Source organism: Varanus komodoensis, unplaced genomic scaffold (assembly GCF_004798865.1).
Source record: "Varanus komodoensis strain SLA01 unplaced genomic scaffold, ASM479886v1 scaffold6_4, whole genome shotgun sequence".
NCBI lineage: Eukaryota > Metazoa > Chordata > Lepidosauria > Squamata > Varanidae > Varanus > Varanus komodoensis.
The window spans coordinates 18,650,145-18,673,337 of record NW_025336347.1 but is presented as its reverse complement, the minus strand read 5'-3'; the positions used below and the strand labels follow the sequence as shown (position 1 = coordinate 18,673,337).

At 42.9% G+C, this 23,193-nt stretch overlaps 1 protein-coding gene across 1 annotated transcript in view; it reads left to right on the top strand.

Moving 5' to 3' along the window:
- LOC123034382 (laminin subunit beta-2-like) overlaps positions 1-21,018 on the top strand; it is a 54,649-nt gene extending 33,631 nt beyond the window's left edge. The window contains exons 24-34 of the mRNA XM_044451709.1: positions 101-197; positions 1,849-2,227; positions 8,106-8,290; positions 8,394-8,635; positions 8,828-9,031; positions 12,477-12,621; positions 13,288-13,495; positions 14,550-14,691; positions 17,431-17,607; positions 19,226-19,373; positions 19,943-21,018. Coding sequence (XP_044307644.1) covers positions 101-197; positions 1,849-2,227; positions 8,106-8,290; positions 8,394-8,635; positions 8,828-9,031; positions 12,477-12,621; positions 13,288-13,495; positions 14,550-14,691; positions 17,431-17,607; positions 19,226-19,373; positions 19,943-20,076 — 2,061 coding nt within the window. The 3' untranslated portion in view covers positions 20,077-21,018. The remainder of the gene's footprint in view (positions 1-100; positions 198-1,848; positions 2,228-8,105; positions 8,291-8,393; positions 8,636-8,827; positions 9,032-12,476; positions 12,622-13,287; positions 13,496-14,549; positions 14,692-17,430; positions 17,608-19,225; positions 19,374-19,942) is intronic.
- The last annotated feature ends 2,175 nt before the right edge of the window (positions 21,019-23,193 follow it).

Sequence of the window (23,193 nt, the reverse complement as noted above, 5' to 3'; positions counted from 1 at the left end):
GGATAGCACCTGTGACCTTGCTTTGTTGGCATCAGATTGGGTATCCACATTCTAGCGTGCCATTGTCCTTGTTCTTACTGGCACCTGTTGTTCTATTCAGTTCACAGGGCAATGCCACTGCCAGCCAGGTTTTGGGGGGCGTGTTTGCTCCCACTGCCAAGAAGATCACTGGGGTGATCCAGAACAGGAGTGTTTATGTGAGTATAAGTACATAGTACAAGCAAGCATCTTCTGTCCCACACAGTGTATACACTGATACTTCTCAATATCTGTACAGCTGCAAAATCAGAGATATTTGGGGGACTGTCCTCTTGCAAATGGCTACTCTCATGCGCCAGACTCAAGTTCCTACTGATCATGTCCTACACTTATACCCAGATCCACCTATTTAGAAAATTAAAAGTCTAGGGGACTTTTAGGATTGGAATTTACTCTGGTGGGCCAGGGGCCCTGATATAATTCAAAAGAAAGAGGTTTCCTCAATTGAAAAGGAATAATCTGGAATGTACCAGGGTGTCCAGATAGGACTGAGATTCTGTCTGGAGCAGACAATGATATTCTGAATATGTGTGTGTACATGAGTGCACGCAGCACTTACTTCAAAAGATGATTTATTCATGGGTGTGTGTTGATGGGTCAGGGAGGGGCTTTCATAATCTGGCCTGCTCCTCCCCACACATTCTGGCACATCATAGCATCAATATAGATAAGATTATAAAGGTGTGCAGAATAAAGCTTTACTTGGAAGCAGCTTGTACTGGCTTGTCCACATTCTTGATGCCACTGTGAGGCATTTCTGGCTCACAGTGGCTTTTTTGCACTTTTCTCTTTTTTTGGAGATTGTGAAAACCAGGCATCAAGCCAGCTTTTGCAGTCCTCATTTTTGACAGCTATGAACAGTTCCTTTAAAATGCTCCCGCATATGAATGTTCCTGAGATGATAGAATGTTGGGAACATGTGCAAAAGTAAGGGCATCCTTGGGACACACGAGTCTCTGCCAAAATCCTGAGAATCTTTCCATGAAGGGGTTGAACAAGTCTCCATCCCTTTGCTAAATTAAGATTGCTTAGATCTTTAGTTACACTTGATAGCTTGTCTTTTGACAGCTGTCATGTGTAACCAATGGGAAAATTCACTTACCTGCAGTCTCTGGAGCAATTCCTGGAGGGTATCTGCTTATCTTTGCCTGCAAGCACCCCATTATACAATACCCATGTTCACAGTTGTGCAACTGTAGGTAAAAAAATTGGAAACATTTGTGAACATTATTGAAAACAATAAAAACAACTGTCAAGCAACCATGGACTGCCCCAGAAGGTGCCACTGGGGCATTTGGAAAATAATGGATGTGGTTGTGAAACAGGGATTGTGAAAGCTGCCTTGACAGCTGGCTTTATCAATCTCCAAGGGAAAAGATTTTAAAGTGTGGGGGGGGGGAGCCATGGCAAACCCAAATTGGCTCATGAATGCAGCAGGGAAATTATTCAGTTTTCTCATGGTGTACCCTGAGATATCCACAAGAGGGGGACAGCAACCCATGATGAACTTGATCATCTGTTGGAATCACTGTGGTTTGTTTGTACGGGTAAACCAATTCATCATGGCTACCTGGGCAAATTTGCCCAATGATTTATTTCAGAACTTATGTGTGCATCCTTCACTTTTTATGAATGGTAACTGGCCCAATATTGTCATCACCAAAAAATGCCCCCCACAGTTAGGGTAATTGTGCAAGTGGATTTATATTTGCCAGTTACTTAAGTGCTTTCGCCAGCCCTTTCCATGCATGTGATCAGAACCTTTATTGTACTGCATGTTGACTTGACTTCTGCTTTTGCACTGTACAGCTTGTGAATGTGACCCAGTAGGGTCTGAGAGTTTGCAGTGTGACCGTCTCACTGGATACTGTCCATGCCGAGGAGGCTTTATGGGACAACGCTGCGACCAGTGTCAGCGTGGTTTCAAGAAGAACTTTCCTCACTGTTCTCCCTGCCATCCTTGCTTCAGTCAGTGGGATGCTGTGCTGGAGCAGCTCTGGAAACACCTGCGACAGTTGCAGGATGCAGTCCAAGCCCTGAAGGAAGGTGGCCCCATACCTGAAGCCAGCAGCAGCCGTATGCGCAAGCTGGAGAATAGCCTGGGTCGTGTGGAGCAGCTTCTTGGCGATGGAAGTAGACCAAGCAGCACACTATTGCATGAGCTCAGCACCTTTCTGGCAAATATCAGGTAGGCAGAGGTGGAATGCGCCAGGATTATGGTGAGTGGAATTAGAAGACCTATTGAAATTAAAAGGGACTAAGTTGTTTAGTTGTAACTTAATTAAGCTGCATTTATTTTAATGGATCTACTCTTAATAGAACTAATATTGGCCAAAAGCAGGGAAGCTGTTTGTTTTTTAGTGGGTACATGCCAGAAATGGGTTGATATTTCAAATATTAATCTTCATTTTGTATATCAGTTTTCTTCTCTGGTCACATCCAGACTGAATATATAAAACTGATTTATAATCATTCTACCCTGGCCATTTTAACTAAGGGGGTTGCCTTATAGAATTGTCAATGCCTTAGCCAAACTATGGTTTTTAGAAATTTTCAGGGAAGGATATGATCAGAATTAGACCTGTTCTAGAGATCTTATTTGCTCAGGTGCTTCCTAGATCTTACAGCTTCAGCACTTGTACAGGAGGCCTTTTAATTTTTATTTTTTGCACTATAAAGCAGAAATGGAGAATGTTTTTCAGCCAGAGATTCAATTTCCACTTTGAAGACCTCTCAGAGACCTCTTTCCAGGGGTAGCTGGGGCTGAAGATGAAAGAGATAGGGACAAATACAAAAGGGGATCAGGCCAAACTACAAAAAATGCCAGCATATTGCTCTTGCTGCCAGTAACAAAGCCTTAGAAGAAGCTTTTCCATTGTTAAGAATGGGGAAGGATGCACAAAAATGCACCAACAAATGAAAGGTGGTTAGTGGGAAAGGCATGGAGCAAGGGGAAGGGGGGGGTGTCCTTTTGAAGGACCCCTGAGGGCCAGATTGGAACATCAGGAAGACTGGATCTGGCCCCTAGGCCTGAGAATCTGTAACCCTAGTTAGCTTTCTTCCTCATCTTAATCTCAATTCCAATATATCTTTCTATCTGTGACTTCTGATGTCACCGATTAAGTCGTTATTTTAGGTTATAAGAAAGAGAGAGATAACATGCCTGCCTGTGGTCACAGCACATTGTTCACCCACTGTTTCAGCTTGGTTTCCCATCTTACGTTACTTGTATAATGCATTGGCATAGTTTACATTAATCCTTCCTCTTTCCAAAATGAAATTCACCACTGCCATAGATCTTTCTGAAATAACACTTGTGTAAAATTATGTGCCAGCAGTACTGAACACATTACTAATTATATAAAAATACCCAAAAACTAAACATATGTAGCCCAATCCTGTGTATGTTATTCAGATGTGTGTCCCATTGATTCGGTGGGACACTTTATCCAAAGTCAGTTTGCAAAGGAGTGTAATACAGGTTGTGCATATTGTCACGTTTATTTGCCCTGCGACATAATCCTTTGTACACTTACCTGAGAGTAAGCTCCCTTAGCACAGCAGGATTGACTTGTAAGTCAACGTGGGTAGGATGGCACGACTACCTTGCAGACTTACTGACCCTCATGGACCTCATGTCACCACAGGGAGCCCTGCCAGTTACTGTGCTCCGTGGTTTTTTACCATGATCAAAATGACAGACTAGCAAGTGGTTTCCATCCTCTCCATTCAAAGCTGCTGCTACTGTGTATCCCATCAGCCACCATGCCTGCAATTGAATCCCAAGGTGCATCAGTCCCTGTCTATGTTACCTGCTTTCCCCTGATTGGTGTGCACTTTCTGGGTGTGTTCTCTATCCTCCTCTCCATGTTTTCTTTTCTTCCCATACTCCTTGGCCAAAGCTTCCTTTTGAAGAAGTAATTTTCCAATTTTTCCATTCAAATTCACCCCTCAGAACATCTTTACGCACACCCCTTCCCTCACTTGAAGATATACTGAAACTTGAGATTGTCAGGAACCACAAGCACATCAGCTAGGTTTCTCCATGCATCTAAACCAGCAGAGAGCATGTGCATGGCTCTGCTGGACCCTCTGTCTCCCTGACCATGCCTGTAAACACCATTTTCTTGTTTTCTGCTCCATCACTAGGAAAAGGTCTTTTCTCCACCCTTTACCTTAATGACCAGCCATGGAGACTTATCTGTCACCCTATTCTCCACTCCTGTATGCCACTGTAGTGGGCTCAAGATTTTTTGGACTCCCAAGGAAAACAATGCGCCAGATCTAGGTCTGCTTACAAGGAGATTTTGTTCAGCATATTCTCAATCAGTAATCCATCAGTGAGCCTCCCTTCCACCAGCTGGAATGGATGAACAGTGAAGCCTGCTGGTTCAAGTCCAAAAAAGAGGGCCTGTCTAGTGCTCAGCAAGTGATAGGTTACATCCATGTTGTATCTTTAATATCATGAAGCCTAACACTACTGATACACAGTCTTTCTCATCATAAACTAATTTTATCGTGGCAGATAAAGAGAGCATGTGCCGCATAGCATGGGGTATACCTGATATGTAAGCACATGCTCATTATTCCTCATGATGCTGTGTGTCCATCTTCCTTGCTAAGAGGCCTAATCCAAGCAGACAAGCTGTGGACCCTTCCCCTATACCCTTTGCCTTCTATCGCCCCTCCCTGCCTATTATTGTTGCTAGTCCAGGATGTTTCAGGTAGTACGTATTCCCAGAGATGGTATCCTCTGGAATCAATCCATTCTGGCTATATTCATCTCCCTCCTTTTCCTTCTTTCAGCTTAGTTTCAGGCAGCAGAAGTGCCTCAACAACCCATTATCCCTCCTCATTCCTTTCTTGTCTTACTGATGCTACTTTTTTTACATTGCAATCCATTTATATCCTACCTTTTTTCCTATTCTTCTGAGAAACCTGAGATGGCTTAAATAGTTCTTCACTCCATCCTTACAATAACTCTGGTAGGTAGGTTAGGCTATGAGTGAGTGACTGCCCAAAGTCACCCAGTGAAAATCAAGGTGAAGTGGGGATTAGAACCCAGATCTCCCAGATCCCTGACCCTATTCTTCATGTCACACTGGATCTTACCTTCCCTCAGCTCCTCTGCGCTGGTCCCTGCTTTGCACTTCTCCATCAGTTCCATTTCCCCTACTCTCCGCTGCTCACAATCCTGCATACCAGTTGCTTTTCTCCCCGTCATATGCCTTTGCATCCTTTTGAGTGAGCATGAAGACTAAACTTCCTTCTCCTTTTCTTTGCCAGAAAATACATGTTTTCCTAAACATCTTCATGTTTGAACCCTATCCAATCTTTTTCCACACTGATAAGAAAACATTCCCCAGTGAAATGCATTGCGGACTTTATTTTAACATGGACAAATCTTCCCAATCCCAAAGCAAACCCTCTTAGCAAGAAGGACTGTTTTATAATAAAGTATATTTTTTATTTCAGTGGTATAAGAAAGGTTTGTTTTCTTAAAAAGATTTCTTTATTTAGAAACTGCAAGTTATTGTTTCTAGTATACCTGTTACAATTTTATTTTGTTGTCCAAGCTGTGCTGCCCATAAACTCTGCCCATAATCTAATTGCCCCCACCCCATTATAGCATTCTTCCCTTTGCTTACATGTATCCAAGTATTCAAATATTTTGAAATGGAAAAGGGCATGACAACTAAGATTGCCATCTGCTGTCAGAAAGTGGTACTTTCCAGCACTGTTGTATGCTTCTCTGCAGCTAGAAAATGATAGGTGGGCTTCTGGATCACAACAGAGAGGGATGGGAACAAAGAGCACCCTATAGGAGTAAGGCATGCGGTGATATGTCTGTTACTAGGCAGAGATGGGCAGCAAAGTCTGGACGGCTGGAGAGGTTCCTAGTCTGTTTGCTGTTTCCAGGGGACTCTGTGGGAGTTGAATACCAGGACCATGGAAACCTTGATTCCAGGTTTGGATGTTGCAAGAAACCATGTGGTAAGCAGAAACCATTGAACAAACCATTGTCTGGGTTCACACATCATGAGAAGCCATGGTATTTTTTTACCCTTATTGGTCTGTCATGTCACCTGGATCCAGTTGTGCCATTTCTGTGTGGTACCATTAGTTTTCTGGAAATGACAGAGAGAATCAGTGGTCTGTTCTAAGGTGTCTGCGCTTCACTGTAGCTCCTCCAGTTGTCTGGACCCCGAATCGCCTTTTACCATTGTTGGTATGGGAACACCATAGAATCCTGTGGGGAAATCAGCTGTCACTCAGGCATCTGTTCTCTACTGCCCTCATTACCCTTGCAATATGTGACATCACCTGCTTTATTCTTATTGGCCAAGTGATGTGCCCATCTCCCTGATCACTGGGAGAAAGCAAGTAAATGTATAGAAGGAGAAGGTGAGAAACATGGCAAAAATGTTTATTGTAATTTAATTTAAAAATCATTTGGGAGCTAGAAAGTGTTGCAGAGATGCAGGTACACTTGGGAGCAGGGACAGAGAAAACCTTTCTCCGAACCTCAGTAAACCAATCAGAAGAAGCTGCTGTGGTCCATAGGGAACAAAAGAGTGAGGAAGGAAATTTCACTTGCAAGAACTGCTGAAATGTGAGATGAAAGCAGGCGGATGGAGTGGGGAGCATGGAAACTGTGTTGTCCTGGGAACACACAGTCATCTGACTGGTAAGTTCAGGCAAAACTCTGCACACTGGAGAAACCATGCAGACTTGTTTGTCATGATGTGTGAACCCAGCCATTGTTTCTCATCATGGTTTCTAAAGATCAAAAAAGGGTTTTAAAAAGTAGCTTGTTGTGTGATGTAAACCTAGTCATGGTTTAAAGAGTATTTACTGTAAAGTATGATGAGATTTAGAAGGCAAAGTAGAAGATTGAAAAAAATATTGATTTTATTTTTACTAAATATATTTGTGTTGCAATAACCTTACTGGAGAAATCTGAGATCCCTTAATCCCTATATGTTAAAATAGTCAGTAGAAATTACAAAGCTGCAATACCAAAGGCAAAGACGATTGACAATCAATTGACAATTGTGCTGAAACCTAAGTTATCAATGGTATTTATCATTATAAATATACCGATAATATTCTATTATTTGGTTTGTTTTCACTGATCTGATTGTATTGGTTGAAATGCTCTCTTTTCAGTATGTCTTCTTGTTACTTTTTTTTTGGATACAGAAAATATGTTATTTCCTACTGAATTTACATTTCAAGTGTTTAAAGAAACAGGGGAGTATTCTCAATGACAGGGATATATGGTACTGATTCATTTTTCTCTAACTATTTAAATCCTTTCTGCAAGGATTTTGTGGAAGCATTTATGTCCCCTCCCTACTGGACATGTAGGGAGGGGACAACTTTCACACGTTCCTTTCACATGTTCAAGACTTTGACAGCTAGTTGCATTGCATGCTCCTGGCACTTGCCGCTTCTTTTGGCTATGGCTCTGCCATGGCTGCTGCCTTCAGCTCTCTCCCCTTAATTTACCTGACAGAGGAAGGAATGGCATGGTCAGAGGCCTAGCAAGACTGCTTCTACTGCAGCCCATGCATTCTTCCTTGTCCTCTCCATTGGCAGTAACCTCAGTGGAACAACTCCACTTCTTACCTTCAGCCCAACCCTTGCTGGAGACACCCTTCACTCCTCAAGAATTAACAGTAAGTCAGAGTTCCAAGCCCTGTGAGGATCCTTAAGCAGAAGGATAGTGAGGTTTCAGATGTACATGCTATATTCTGGGAATGAAATGAAGGGAGAGGGCAATCTGCTGGTAGATCGCTGGGTGATTATCTGGGATCTTCAACACCCATTTGTTTCAAAATAGCCATTTTAAGCCTGAATGGAATTGCTGATCTGTAGTTACTTGGAAGTTAATAGATTTGTGCAGCAACTCATTCTAGTGCATGCCTTATAGGGCGACAGCGCCTCCAGTCCCTGAGACACAGTTTTGCATCTCTTTCCAGTTGGTGGATCTTGGGGTTTTAGTAAAAACCAAAGTAGAACTGACAAGCATAAAGTCTTGCCACCCCTGCTCTATTCCTCAGGGCAGACATGGATGAACTATGGCAACAGATGCAAACCACAGATTCACATCTGGGCAGAACTGAGCAGAAAGCTGCAGGACAAAGGGACCATTTGAGCACACTGAGGCGAGAGCTAGGGGAGCTTAACCGCACAGTCAGCTACCTCAGCAGTGAACTGGGAAAGATGACAAATGCAAGCTTCAATGGTAAGAAATATAGCCACAGTGACCTCACAAAAGAAGTGTCCACGCAAGTCACGGGCAAGAACATTCCTTTTCTGAAACATGTCTGGTTTCCCTGTGCTGGCAGAGTCTTTCCGTAGCATCCTGGCATCCTTCCAGCAGTCAGAACAGGCCCAGCAGCGAGCAAACACTTCAGTTCAAGGGCCACAAAGTCCAGTAGGCCAAGCCAAATACACACGCCAGGCCACTGTTGAGCTGCTGAGACGCAAGGGAGAGGCCTTTCGCAGGAATGCAGCTGCTCACCAGAAATCACTACGTGATATCCAGAAAAGGGTTAACAACCTCAACCTGAGCAAGATCAATGAGAAAGTGAGTTCCACATGGGAGATGGGGTTGGGCAAGACAACTGAGGGAAGCAGGGATAATTTCTTGAAGATATGAGTAGTCATCCAGACTTCGATATATCTGACTTCAGTACCTTTCTTCTGTTTTGTCAGGGGACTGGGGTCACATCAGATACCTGTCTTCTTGGACTAATCCTGGATTGCTGTCTTGGTCTAGATCTGTGGTGCTTCTGGAGAAGACAGCTGTGAACAAGCCCCCTGTGGAGGAGCTTCCTGTAGAGACAGCTCAGGCCAACGGCACTGTGGAGGCCCTGGCTGCACCGGAGCACTGCCTGTGTCCATGAATGCCGTCTATACAGCCCAGAACATCTCTCAGCAGCTGGAGACCATGGCCAGTCAGTTGGGCACCATTGCTAATAAGGTACAGTGGCAGCATCAGTGTATCTAAGTGGCATGTAAGGAAGAGATAACATGTTAGAATGAAGATGAGGACTCTCCCATTATGTTAGGGTCTCCAGATCCTAACAGGAGTGCTTTATTTAAGGCTTCACTCAACTTGGAAGAGGAGCTTTGTAGGTCTGTTTGATGCCTGTTCCTGAAATATTCCCAGCTGTGTTATACAGCAATCAAGAGCTTAGGTCTGATGCCTAATCTCCAAACTGAGCAAATTATTGATATCCAGCAGAGTGGAGAATTTTGTAGAATGTAGGAAAAGGTCAAATGTGTTAAATCTGCCTGTATAGTACTGAGGGGGATATTTTTAAAACATCTCAGCACACATTCCTTCTAGCCTATCCCCACTGTTAAGATCTGAAACAAGCCAATCCCATTTTCCCTTTCCCCTTCTCCAGCTGACATCCCCAACATTTGGAAGTTATCTGAAAACAATGGACACAGCTCATCCTCTAGCTATTTGTGGAAGGTGTTAAATATTTCTTTTAATTTACAAACAAATATACTTTTTCATCACAGATGAGTCACCCAAGTATGTGTCTACTAACTTATTTTTGGGTGACCTCATTTAGCTTCTGAGCAGACATGTACAGGTTCAGCCAATTTTTATATTACAGAAAAGGATGATAATGGCTTATAATACAGAAGAGGAATAATACAGAAGAGGAGGAATGGTATAAATGTTATAACTAAAACATAATAAATATAAAGTGAACAATAACCAAACCAAAAAAACTGTTGACCACTTTTTGCTATTATTTTGCAGTGCTGAATAACCAAGGTGAGTTGGGAATAGATGTGCTTTCAGGCAACACAGGCTGATGGTGTGGCCTGAGAGTCTTAGTGAGTGTTATCTGGGCACTGAACAATTATTTATCATTTATTAATTACATATTTAATTTCCCAGCAATGAATGTTCTCTGGGCAGATTACACAGATTACAACCCATTAAAAACTAATATGCCATTTTAAAAGAAGGTGAAAATATAAAATGCAATACAATTATTTAAAATAAAAATATAATATAATAAGCAATAAACAGCACAGGAATTGAAAAAACAGCCACAATGACCTAAAATGACTGGAAAAGGAAAGATCTTGTCCTGGTGTCAAAAGGATAACAATACAGGGACCAGGTAAACCTCTTTGAGGTATTTATTCTGTAAGTGGGGTGCTATCAGTGAGACAGCTTTCTTTGGTGGGGGAACTGGAGGGGGGTCCCCGAAGATGGCCAAGTGGATACACGCAGTACAAGATGTGCCTCTAGCTAGTCTGGTTCCAAGCCAATTATTGCTTTAAAGGTCGACACAAATCCTTTCAATTGGGCTCAGAAAAGGATTGGAAACTAGGGCAGCTGATGAAGTACTGGCATCACATGAACAAATCATTGTCCCAGTTAGTAACATAGCAGCTCTATTTTCCACAAACTGTTGCTTTCGTACCATTTTCACAGTCAGCCCATGTACAATGTATTGCAATAATCCAATCAGGAGGTTACCTGAGTGCAGATAACTGTTGCTGGTCTATCTCTATCCAGACAGGATCACAGCTACTATATCAACCTGAATTGACAAAAGATGCTCCTGGCCACTGAGGCCACCTGGAACTCACATGAAAGCGATGAATTCAGGAGCAACCCCAAGGAGTGCTCCTGGTCTTTCAGGGAAAGTGCAAATGCACTAAGGCTGGTTGAATGCCACTCAAGCAGGCAGATGAACCACTGTCTTGCCTGAACTGAGCTTCAGTTTGCTGGCCCATTTCTACTTCATTAACTTACTCAGGTACCACTTAAGGACACACACTACCTCACCTAGGTTTGTTGGAAAGGAAAGGTAGAGGTGTGTGCTTCTGGCATACTGATGGCACCTCAGTTCACATTCCTGGATAACATTCCCCAGTGGTCCCCTGTATTTATTAAATAGTATGGGGAATAAAACTGAGCCTTGTGGAATCCTGCGACATAATTGCCATGGCACAGAGCAGTAAACTTCCTGGACCAGCTCTTAACAGTGAACATCTAAGTAGGAATGGAACTACTGTAAAAGAGTCCCCCCACTATGCCAGCAGCCCACAACCCAGACAGCTGCTTCAGATGGATGCAATGGTCAGTAACAGGGATGTGTGAGGAATCCATTTTGGAGTGGAAATCTCCTGCCAGTCCACAAGCATTTACAGACTTTCTCTTGGCTAAGCTTACTTTAATTGGGCCAAGTACAAGAGGAAGTCCAGGAAAGCTTGGAGGGACAGATTCTTATAGAGTTCAGAACCCTAGTCAATTATATTAAAAGCCCCTGAGAAGTCCGGAAGAATCATCAGAGTTGCACTCCCCCCTTCCCTTGCAGCAGAGGTCATCCCAAAGTAGTTTCTGTCTCTAAACCAGACCTACAACTGGATTGAAATGGATCTAGAAGACCAATTTAATCCAAGAATGTTTAGGGTTGATCAACAACCACCTCACCGAAGAAGGCGATGTTAGCAAGCAGCCTACAGAGTTCTCTACCTCTGGATCTGAGTTTGGTTTCCTCAGGAGCAGCTGGATCACCACTCTTTTAAAGCAGGAAATATTGCCTCCTCTCTCAAGAAAGAATTTACAACTTCCCAGACCCAAGTGGCTATTCTGTCTTTCTTAGATATAATAAGCCAAGTTTGGGCAAATATCAAGCATACAAGCACTAGGTCAAACTCATCCAAACACCTTGTCTGCATCCACATGCAAAATGCTACCATTCATACAACATGCCCCAGAATACTTAGCAATGCTTAGGGGTTCTTTTCTTTCCAAGGATTCCTTAGCAAATGAACAATGTGATGTGCAAAGAATTCCCTAAATATAGGAAGTTTGTTTCAGAGTTCTAAATAATATATGATACACTATATGACCTGTTGCAGATTTAGCAGGGTCCCAAAGATCCTTTTGATGCTTTCAGCCAGGTGTGCTTGTTACAAGAAACCTCCCAAGTTCTGCATCCAACTAGCCCAGGTTATGCTCTCCAAACCAATGATGTAAATCAATTATCATATATTTTATAATTATTCTACTTCAAAACCTTAGAAGTATCAAAGGATTTGGTATAGGGGAGCAACTGATTTGGATGACATCTGACACACAACATGAAGATTTGGACAGGCAGTAGAAGTGCAGGTTATAGGATTTATGGAAAGTTCTGATGAACAGTATACAAATAAGTCCTGCTCTCTAAGGAAAAGCTTTTCTAGTCCTGCCCCTGCATTCGTTGATGCTTCTAGGCATTTCTTTACAGAAGTGAAAATCAAAATCTTCGGCAAGTATTCACTCACTCACCTTTAGCTCTTGCATTGTGCAAGACTTGTGCTGTCATGATGTGTGTTCGTTCACCATGCCATACTCCTACTTCATCTCACCCTGAAGTTCTAAGCTGTGGCTTCAACTTTAGGTACAAGATATCCAGAACTTGGCGCAAGATGCCAGAAGCCATGCTCACAACATTTTGGGCCATGCTCAAGGAGCCTGGAGCCGTGTGGAGAAGTCAACAGCCAAGCTGAGGGAGTTCATCCAGAAGATAAAGGACTTTCTAGCAGGTAGCAAACCATGGCATACTCTGAACGTAAGGCAAATGTGGCATGAGAAGTGATTAATTTCATGTTGTTGCTGCCGTGTGCCATCAAGTCTTCTCTGACTTATGGTGACCTTATGAATGCAAGCGCTCGAAAATGTCCTGTCCTTGATAGCCCTGTTCAGCTCCTCTAAACTCAAGTCTGGGGCTTCCTTCCTGAAATTAATCCATTTCATATTTAATGGATCTATAGCATCTTCCTCTTTTTCTGCCTGTGGCTTTCCTTAGCATGATTAACTTCTCATGATGTACCCAAAGTATGACAGCTTCAATTTTGTCTTTTCTTCTTCCAGGAAAAGTTCTAACTTGATTTGATCTAGGACCTACTTGTTCATCTCTCTGTTGGTCCAGGGTATTTGCAAAGCTCTCCTCCAGCACCATGTTTTGAACATGTCCATTTTCTTCCTGTCAACTTCCTTCATTTTCCAGGTTTAGATCTTGTTCTCATGGGGAAAAAAGAGAGGATGTTAATGATACAAATATATTTGAACCAAATTATGCCATAATAATGATGATATTCAGATATTTGGATTTGGGGTGGTGGTCAAAGCCTGGCATGGGAAACAGGGTTGAATGGTTATAGGCATATCTGCACACATCTAACAGCAAGGGTCTCTTCTTGTTTTCCTAGAGGAAGGTGCTGATCCAGAAAGCATTGAACTTGTGGCACAGCAGGTCCTGAACATCTCTCTGCCCAGCAGCCATGATCAGATCAACAATCTGATTAAGGAGATCAGGGATGGAATCAGCCAGTTGAAGGGAGTGGACATGATCCTGAACAGCACCGTGCGTGATCTGACCCATGCCAGGGAACTACTGGTGAAAGCAGAGCAGGCTAAGTCAGTCTTTTTAAAGTTGTTGCTAGTGAAGCTTTTCATTAAAGTCTTGCTTTTAATAAAGTGGACAATTAGCTTACAGGCCAAATCTGTTGATCAAAGCACACTGAAGTAGCTCTTAGATCCTTCCCTCATACTTAGTTCACATGATCAAACAGCCCATGATTTGTTAACCGTGGGTTGTTGTGAGCACTCAGGAGAGAGGGAGCATGCTGGTTCTCACCTGCTTCTGCTTTGCTAAACTATCCAGGTATTTGCCATGATATCCAACTCTGTTGTTAAAGGAGAAATTAATCCAGAATTTTAACACGTAGCTTGTTCCTGGGTTAAAACACTAGATTGTTTCTTTCTCATCAAACTAAAGTTCCAGGTTTGGCCATCATGACAAAACACCCAGGAACAGTAGTTCCTGAGTTGTTTAGCAAAGCAGAAGCAGGCAAGCTGTTAGAAGAAGCTAATTTACTCCTATGCACTCACAAACAACCATTGTTTGTCAATCATGGGTCGCTTGATTGTCCAAACTAGACCAGTCACTAGTTTCTGGTGATCCTAGCTATACTTGTTTTTGTACTGCTTCAAACTGTATCCTAGAAAAGCTAAAACAAACTCCCTAGAATTGTGACCATCTCTTCTTACAAGATGTGTATATGTTTGGCATGCATGTCAATAGTTCCTTTTGGCTGAGTACTTTTTCCAGTTTTTTTAAACCTGTGGAATTTTGCATTCTTTTCCAAAGATTTGCAGGAGCACTTCTGTAGACCTTCAAAGAAGAAAAACAAGTGTAAGCCTCTGTCCCCTTCTTAGCAGTTCCACCATCCCTCAATAATCTTTTTGTTATTTTTGTAAATTGGCGTGAAATGACTAGTGCTTGCAGACTGGTCCATTCTGTTTCAACATCTCTGTTACTTAGATACTTGGGGTGTGTGCATGTATATGATCTTTCTTTATTGAATTTTATAAAGTGGACTTCAGGCACAAAAGCTTAAACTACACTAACATTACAAGTTTTTAAGGTGATACAAGACTCCATCGCATTTTTCTCTGCCCTTGTATTTAGGGAGAGAGCAGAAGGGGTGGAGGGAACAATCACTGAAATACATGCAGCACTAGAAGATGCTAAGGACAAAATGAGGGCAGCAAAGCAAGCAATGAAGAGTGCAAAGGAAGTCATCCGGAATGTGGAAGGCACAGTCACACAGGTGAGGTGGGCAGTTCCGGTATTTGTTTTCAGCCTGGGCTGTCATTTCACCTCATATTGCAGATATATTTTCTTTGAGTATCATAGTAGTCATTTTAAAGATTATTTCCTTCCTTTCCACTCTTGAATGACACATTAACCTATCTTGTATTCAGCAAAATGCAAGAAGCTTTAGGGAGGAAAGTCAAGAGCTTCGGGGCCCAGAAAGTTTTCTCTTCAATCCTTCTAGTTCTTGGAAGAGGAATAGACAAGGAAAGAAAAATACTCCAAGTCAATTCCTGGCTGCAAAGGTAGTGCCAACATTGAGCGATCTGGATTTTGAGGCCAGAGGCTACACTTTCCAGAAGATGGACTGCTGGCAAGGGATGGGTTGCACCTTAGAAGAACTGGAAATAATGTGTTTGGCCAGCTCATAAAGAAATGTATTAGGGAGGCTTTAAATTGAATCCTGTGGGGGGAGAGGGGGGAGAAATACACCAGGGCATAACAACAGACAAAGATTTATCCACTGAAACAGAGGGAGCAGCTCTCACAGTGCCAATTATAGTCTTCCAGAAAATGTAGGAAGAAAGCTAAAGTACAAACCACATGGTCTTTGATGTCTATATACTAATGCTAGAGAGTATTTCTTAGAGTATGGGAAACAAACAGCATTTACTTGAACTCTTAATACAGGAGGGTAAATATGACTTGAAAGGTATAACTGAAACTTGGTGGGATGACTCCCATAACTGGAATTCAACAATTGAAGGATATAACCTGTTCAAGAAGAACAGAAGGAACAGAAAAGGAAGAGGAGTCACACTATATGTCAGGGGTGGCCAAACCAAGGCTTGGCCAAACCAAGGTGGCTCTTTGAGTTTATTTTGTGGCTTGCCCCTCGCCCCTGTTGGTGCCCATGGGTGCCCACTTCCTGCTCACCACCTGCCACTACCACCCATGGGTGCCTGCTTCTCACCTGCTGCTGCCACTTGTGGGCACCCATTTGTGGCTCTTGAACATCTGACAATTACCATATGTGGCATCGAGCTAGTCTGGCCACCCCGGCCGTATGGAAAAGATACATATCTCTGCACAGAAATACAGAAGGATGAGCTTAGTAGCCCCATTGAGAGCATCTGGATTAATATAAATGGAGCAAGGAATAAATGAACACAGTGGTTGGAGTCCATTACCCAGTCAAGGAGAAGAAGAGCATTAAACTTTTGGAAAGTGAATTGCCAGTGTATCCACGAGGCATGATGCTGTCATTACAGGGGACTTCACTTTTCCCAGTATCTATTGGGAGACACATTCTGCCAAACACGACCCCTCTAACAGATTCCTAACAGGTGTTGCTGATAACTTCCTCCAACAGAAAGTGGAGGAAGAAACTAGAGGAATGGCTGTCCTTGACTTGATACTAACCAACAGCAAAGACCTAGTGGACAAAGTGGCAGCTACAGGAACTCTGGGAGAAGTGACCATGCCATACTTGAATTCTTGATTCTAAAGGAAGCAAAAACCAAATGCAGCCAAACATGTACCCTGGATTTCAAGAAAGCTAATTTTAATAAGCTCAGGGTAATGATAAATAAAATCCCATGGCAAGTGACTCTAATGAGAAAAGGAGTCCAAGATGGGTGGGAATTTTTAAAAAGGTAATTCTAAAGGCACAATTACGAACAATTCCAACTAGGAAAAGGGTAGAAGACAACAGAAGAAGCCCATGTGGCTTCACAAAAAGCTTAGAGATGATCTGGAAAAAAAGGGCATGTATAGGAAGAACAAATCCTGCAGACTAATCTGATTTGGTTTTTGACTGGGTAATCTCCCTGACGGATTGTGGAAATGCTGTGAACATAATATATCTACACTAGATGGAACTATCAGGTGGATCCACAGTTGGCTATTGAACTCAGAATCAAATTGAATTGAACTCAAAGAATGCTGGGCTGAAAACAAGAGAATGAAATCAGTGAGAAGGATTTTGGAATTATTGTAAATCACAAGCTGAATGTGAGTGAATAGTGTGATGTGACAGCAAAAAAGGCAAATTCTGTTTTAGGCTGCATTAATAGAAGTATCACTTCCAAATCATATGAAGTACTAGTTCCCCCTACTCAACACTGATTAGGCCTCATCTTGAGTACTGTGTCCATTCCTGGTCACCACAGTTTAAGAAAGATGCAAACAAGCTAGAAAGGATTCAGAGGAGGGCAACAAGGATGATCCAGGGTCTGGAAACAAAGCCCGGTGAGGAGAGATTGAAAGAACTGGACATGTGCAGCCCCCAGAAGAAAAGACTGAGGGAAGATATGATAGCACTGTAAAAGTACTTGAAAGGCTGCCACAAAGAGGAAGACAGGATCTCATATCATCCCAGAGTGCAGGACACAGAATAACAGGTTCAAGTTACAGGAAGCCAGGAAGCCAATATCTGAAAATGGCAAAATGAATTGGAATGAAAAGTGGGGGTTTTGTCCTAGTTTCAATATGCCTCAGTGCCACCTTGTGGCAGTGTAATGGAACATAGAAAGACAGAACAAGAGAAAAATACATGTGAAGAGGCTGATTTAAATCTGCAGAAAATCCAGAAGCAGGTTCCTCAGCAAAGTGACCGGTTAAAAGACTCATGTATTCCAAGAATCCTGCCTAATCCTGGAGAACTGCTGCCAGTCAGTTAGGCTAGATGGATGGCTTCCTGTGCTCCCCAGAGATCCGTGTTTGACGGTATCCTGTGGTTTTTCCTTTCTTTCAGGCGCAGCAACAGCTCCAGACACTGGTCAACAAGGAGTCCAGTCTGGAAAGCCGTCTTGAGAAGCTGGCACGAGATGTGACTACCTTACAGAAGAAGTCCCAGGCCAATCAGCTGCAGGCCCAAGAGGCCAAGGCAAAAGCGGAGCGTGCTACAACTGCTGCAGGCCAGCTAGAAAATGTGAGAACCCTCTTGCGTTACCATTGTCCCAAGTGGCAGCTGTTTTAGTTTGCTTATTAGACCATTGCTATGAATAAGGAAGCTACCTCTTAATGGCCAAACTAATAATTCCAGTTGTTTCTGCCACCAGCGTTAATTCTTTCCATTTTCTGCCATAACATATGTTAATGACTCTTTCCTCCTATCTAACGGTTAATACCCAAAGAAATTCAAGTTCTGTGCTCAAAGTCAATTTCAGGTGAAACATTGCTTGCCTTATCTACTGCCCTTGCTGTAGAGGAAATGAAGCGACCTGGGTACAACATGTAGTAGGATGGGTGATGGTGAAGAATGCCAAGGCCCCATGGTGTGTGGTACCCCCAGCCTGCCTGCAGAGAACAGTCATCTTCAGACTGGAACTCAGGCTGTTGTGTAGCAGCATCCTGCCGAACTGTCTTCATAGAGGTCTCCTCTGCACTAGAATAACTGCCTGAGACATTTAGAATCTGGATAAAACAGTCTGTACAAATCATTTTATGCAGCCAATGCCAGGAATTTGATCCTGTGCAAGATGGCAGAGTGTCTGTGACTTAATAGAAACCAAGCTTACAGCCGCATTGTATTGGCTTCCAGTTGTGAACAGTCAGGCTGCTTTCCTGGCAGGTAATCCATGATCAGTCATCTTCAGCATGAGGAACAACTGCCTTTTAAATGGCTTGATTCCTAGTGAATATCCCTTGAATGCTGGGCATGCTTGTCAAGAACTCAGACTCTGGGCCTCTGCAAAGCAGACTGGAGTCCAGGGAGCCAAGCTTAGGGAATCTGATGGACTCCCAACCCCAGGCACATTCCTCTCACATTCCTAGGTAGGATAGTATTTTCCTCTTTGCTGAACACCTCGAGAAAGAGTAGAAAAGGTGGAGCAGTGGGAACTATTGGGGGAACACCAAAAATCTGGAAAGTCTCATTGCAAAGCAGAGCATGGGGAGTCTATATCGTCTTTTCACAAGCAAAGATTCTTTATGGCATTGCTTCCCTTGACAGCTTGCCTTTTGACAGCTATAAATAGAGTGCAAAATAAAAAATAATCCCATGTACAGCCTATCTGGATCAATGTACTTGGTTGGTTCCTGCTTCATTTTGACAGTAGACGCTTCCCAATATATTGCCCAGGTGAGGCTTCGCATTTTGGACCCCACAAGTATGCACCTCTACACTTGTGCAGGACTGATTTTTTTTAAATCAAAAATATGAATGAAAATGTATGTGCAGATTTCTTGTTCTTAGAAGTGTTTTGAAAAGGAAAATGAACCAGTGCCAGACCCTCCAATGCATGGTTGAGCACTTTTGGAGGGGCTATCACTAAGTGTTGCCTTGGAGGTTGCCAAAAGTGATCTCAGAGAAGTGTGTGCTGGGGAAACCTGGGGTAAGCAACAAGGGTTCATTATTACAACAGTGAGAAGAGACAAGCACCCAGATATTGGGTGGAGAACAGAGGGAGAAGGGAGGGAGAACAACCCACAGTGAGTCTGATCATTTGTTGAATACACCATGGGTTGTTCCACAAATGAGCCACATTGCATGGCTTTATTCACAGGATGGGTTGCCATACTGTGCAATCTCACCTATGTGTTCCTAGGAGGTGGAGAAAGTAATGCAGAGATACCAGAAGCTGCAGGATGAATTGGGGAACCAGCCACAGGATGCACTGCTCAAGCTGAAAAAGTTGAGGGATGAAGCCCAGATTCTCTTAGACAAAGCCAACGGCAGCAAGAGAAAGCTGGAAGGTAAGGATGCCACAGGGGTTCAGCAAAATCCAATCCTCAAACTATTTTTGATGGTAGAAATATATTAAATAAAAGTCATTTGGAGCTAAATCATTGGTCACTGACAATGCTGCATGAGAGTGGCATGCATTGTATTTTTAAATGACAACAGAATCACAGTAGGAGAAACCAGAGCTGTGGAAGAAAAATGACAATTCTGACTTGGGAAAGAGTTCAAATGTGATCTGTGGGTTTGTCAAGATGGCATTTGTGTATTGCAGGAAGCTGTGTCTGGGGGCATTAGGAGCAGCTTTGATATCAAAAGAAGAATGTAACAGCAACATTAGCATTTATACACCAATTCAGTTTTCAAGGTGCTTTCGATCACTGTAATCCTTACAAGGCGAGGTCATTGTCATTATTATCTCCATAAGGCCAAGAGTTGGGGATATGCTCGCCTTGAGTCACCACTGAATTCCTATTGGTTGTGGTGGATCTTGAACCTCCTGCCTCCTGGTTAATAACACAACATATTGTGACTCTGGTGAGTATTTATTTCAGCTTCTGAAAATCCCCGCCCCTTCTTTCAGAGCTGGAGGAGCGCTTTGAGTCCAATGAGAAAGAAATGAAAGAAAAAGCAACCCTTCTGCAAGAACTGGAGAGAAATGTGACAAGCCTTCTGCAGTATATCCAGGAAAGAGCCACTGCCTACGCTACCTGCTAGGGCCAAAGCTTCTGTTGCCAGCCCCTTGGGCCTGCTTCCTGCCAACTCTGGACCCTCCCATGGTAGGCCCTTCCATACATATCATTGATGGGTTCCTGTCTGAGGTTCTGACTGTAGATCCAGGGCCTTAACGTAATGCAGTTCCTTTCATCCTCAGCTGATTGTACCACTTCGGCCTACCTGGGATCAGGCATATCAGAGTGACTCTAATGTCAACATCTCATAGATACACAATTATGTTGTAACTAGTCCATGTTTTATCCCAAGACTTGGGAAAAATTAGGAAGGCCTATGCCTGAGAGTATCCACTATGGGGATGGAATATTTCTATCCCAGGTCTATTCATGGAATAGTTTCCTTCTTTAGCCAGCCTCTTCCTGCCTTCCATCAGCTTTTTTGCTGTTGTCATGATCACAGAGCACTTCCTGAACCACCCAGGCTGCAAAAGGAGTGGAAAAGAATTCCACTTGTTCTTGCTCCAGTCTGATGACAAGTTGCCTGTGATTTTCAGTTGCCACCTATCCAATTATTTCTTTAACCCCAGGAAACAAAAATGTTTAGTCCCAGGCCCGAGATCCCACAACTGTCCTTATTGTTCAAAAATTAATAGAGATGCAATACTTCCCCTCCACCATCACCACCTCCTTAAAAAAAGAGTCAATGAGATTCCAATCTAGGCAAAAATCATAAGACTCAGACCCTCCACTGAGAAGAGGTCTTTCTGATTCCATTCATAACTTGGAGCTCCTCCTACCCCACTTCCTTCATTACCTGAAAATCCTGATAACTACCATCAGCACAAATAGCATTTTTGAAAGGATGACACAAATTCATAGATGAGATTTTCATTAATGGCTGCTCATTTATGTTCAGAAGCCTTATTCCTCTCTTTTTACCTGTTCCTAGGATCAAAGTAGCAGAGTGTTGTGAGCTAGGTTTCCCCTTTTCACCTTCAAAACAACAGACCGTTCAAAAACTCTTTATTCTCTAGTGTACATTCAGTAAAGCATAACCAGCAAAAAAAATTCTCTGAGCATGCACAGAGTGGCTTGTTGAACCCAAACTAGAAACTACTTCTGAGAAGCCTCTTTTTGAGTAACCCTGGGCCTAACCCCTCTGGAGGGCACTTTTGGAGGCAGGCCAGGCTCTTAGTCTATGCCACTCCTCTTGTTAGCTAGCCCTCCTCTCCCGATGCCATGTCATGGGGAGAAGGATTGTACCGGGCATGTCTCACTCCTGTTCTATGCCCCCTCCCAGCAGTTGCAGACAGGTGAACAGGTGAAGAGGGCAGCGTTGAGATAAGCCCTCCTTCCTCTTCCATCTTGAAATCTGGAGGCCCTGTTTCCCAGGGCTCCTCCTTTCCATCTGAAGAGTCTGTGTCTCTCTGGCCTTGAAATGCATGCCAGAACAACACCTCTTTCATTCCCAACATAGAGAGAGAAGGCAGACTATCTTTATCAAGCTCTGTTGATAAATTTGCTAGTGTCAGAAACAAAGAACTGGGTTGCTTGAAAGCAGGACAATTAGAGACAGCTCAGCATGTTTTGATGCCCAAGACAGAAAATTGCACCTACCCCTGATGGAAAATTGTAATAATGTTATGAACCACCCAGAGAGCTTTAACTCTGGGTGGTATAGAAATGCAATTCATGATAATAATAATAATAATAATAATAATGGCAATTTTCTGTTTGTTTAATGATGTGCCAAGACAGGTGGGTTTATATAGCTGAGTAGCAGGTCTTAGCCCTGCAGGCAGTACTTGGGGTCCATAAAGCCTTTGTTTTCTCTTCTTCAGCTCCATCCATGGAATTTGTCATCTCGACCACTTAGAGTTATTTTTAAACATGTACAGCAGTATACAAATCTATTAAATAAAACAAATTAAAGTTCTTAATTCCACTGCCTGATGTACTGGACTACAGAAGGATTACAACTTGATTGGCATTTCAGAGCTACCCTTCCACATGGGACTTCCCCAGCTCTCTATCCTAATCTGGCAGACCCACATTTTAGCTTCTTTGATTTACAGTTGGCAGCATAACTTCCTAAAGACAACAACTGCCGCTACTCCCACCCCATGTCCCTCCACATCTTAAATTCAGTCAGGGTTGTGTGCCGTGCATCCCTCCTTTTCTGCCATTGGCCCAGGGGCACGTGAATAGTGCTCCTGCTTGAGGAAAGATGGTGATACGATTCCCCAATCAGCCCCTTCTGACTGATGTCTCTCAGGGTGAAGTCTTCGCATCTTTTGTGTTGTAGTAATAAAACTCTGACTCTTCTGATCTTCTGGTGTGTGTTTGCATCTTTGTGTCTCTGGGAAGTCGCTTCTAGCTTTATTTTAAGGGATTAAGGAATTCTCATGTTTCCAGAACTATGAAACTGCAGCAACAGCTACGCCTTTGTGCTCTACTAGTATCTGACCAAGTTATAGTAGGGCATTTGGAAGTCTTTGCCTTGGTGTTGAGGCAATTCCTAGAGAATCCTTTCCTGAAAGTGGCTCCCGTGACTTCCAATCTGATGCCCTCCAGCTGGTTCCACTGGCTGTAGCTGACAGTGATGATGATGTGTAATTCAACACATTGGGAGAGCATCAGGTTGGGGAAGGCTGCTCTGATAAGTGTGTGTCAGAAATTTAGCACACGTGTGCTCTCTCCACAGATGCCACATGTAACATCTGTTTCCTCTCTACCTGTTACCATTTCCACCACATCCCTTTCCAGTGTTTGTTACACACCTATCCTGTTTGGAAGATCATTCTGGGTAATAACTCGTTAGACACTCAGACACCCATCTGTGCACATTTTTGTACCCTGCTGAGTTTTATTCAAGGCATCTTGTTTTTATTGGAGTTTGGCAGTGTGAACTGGGCAGACATCCGGAGATGGACAGTATATAGACATGGCCAGAAAGCCATTGATCTACTTCACCTCTGCACTTGGTCCATTATATGATTATTATTTCAATATAATTTTAAATACATATTTGTTTTAGAACATATGTGGTGCCTGTTTTCCAGAAAAAAACTAACCTCAGGAGCTTCCAAGAACATAACAAAATTGCAACAAAATGTTTACCCATGGGATGCATCATGCACCTTTTCCTTATGTGCAGTGC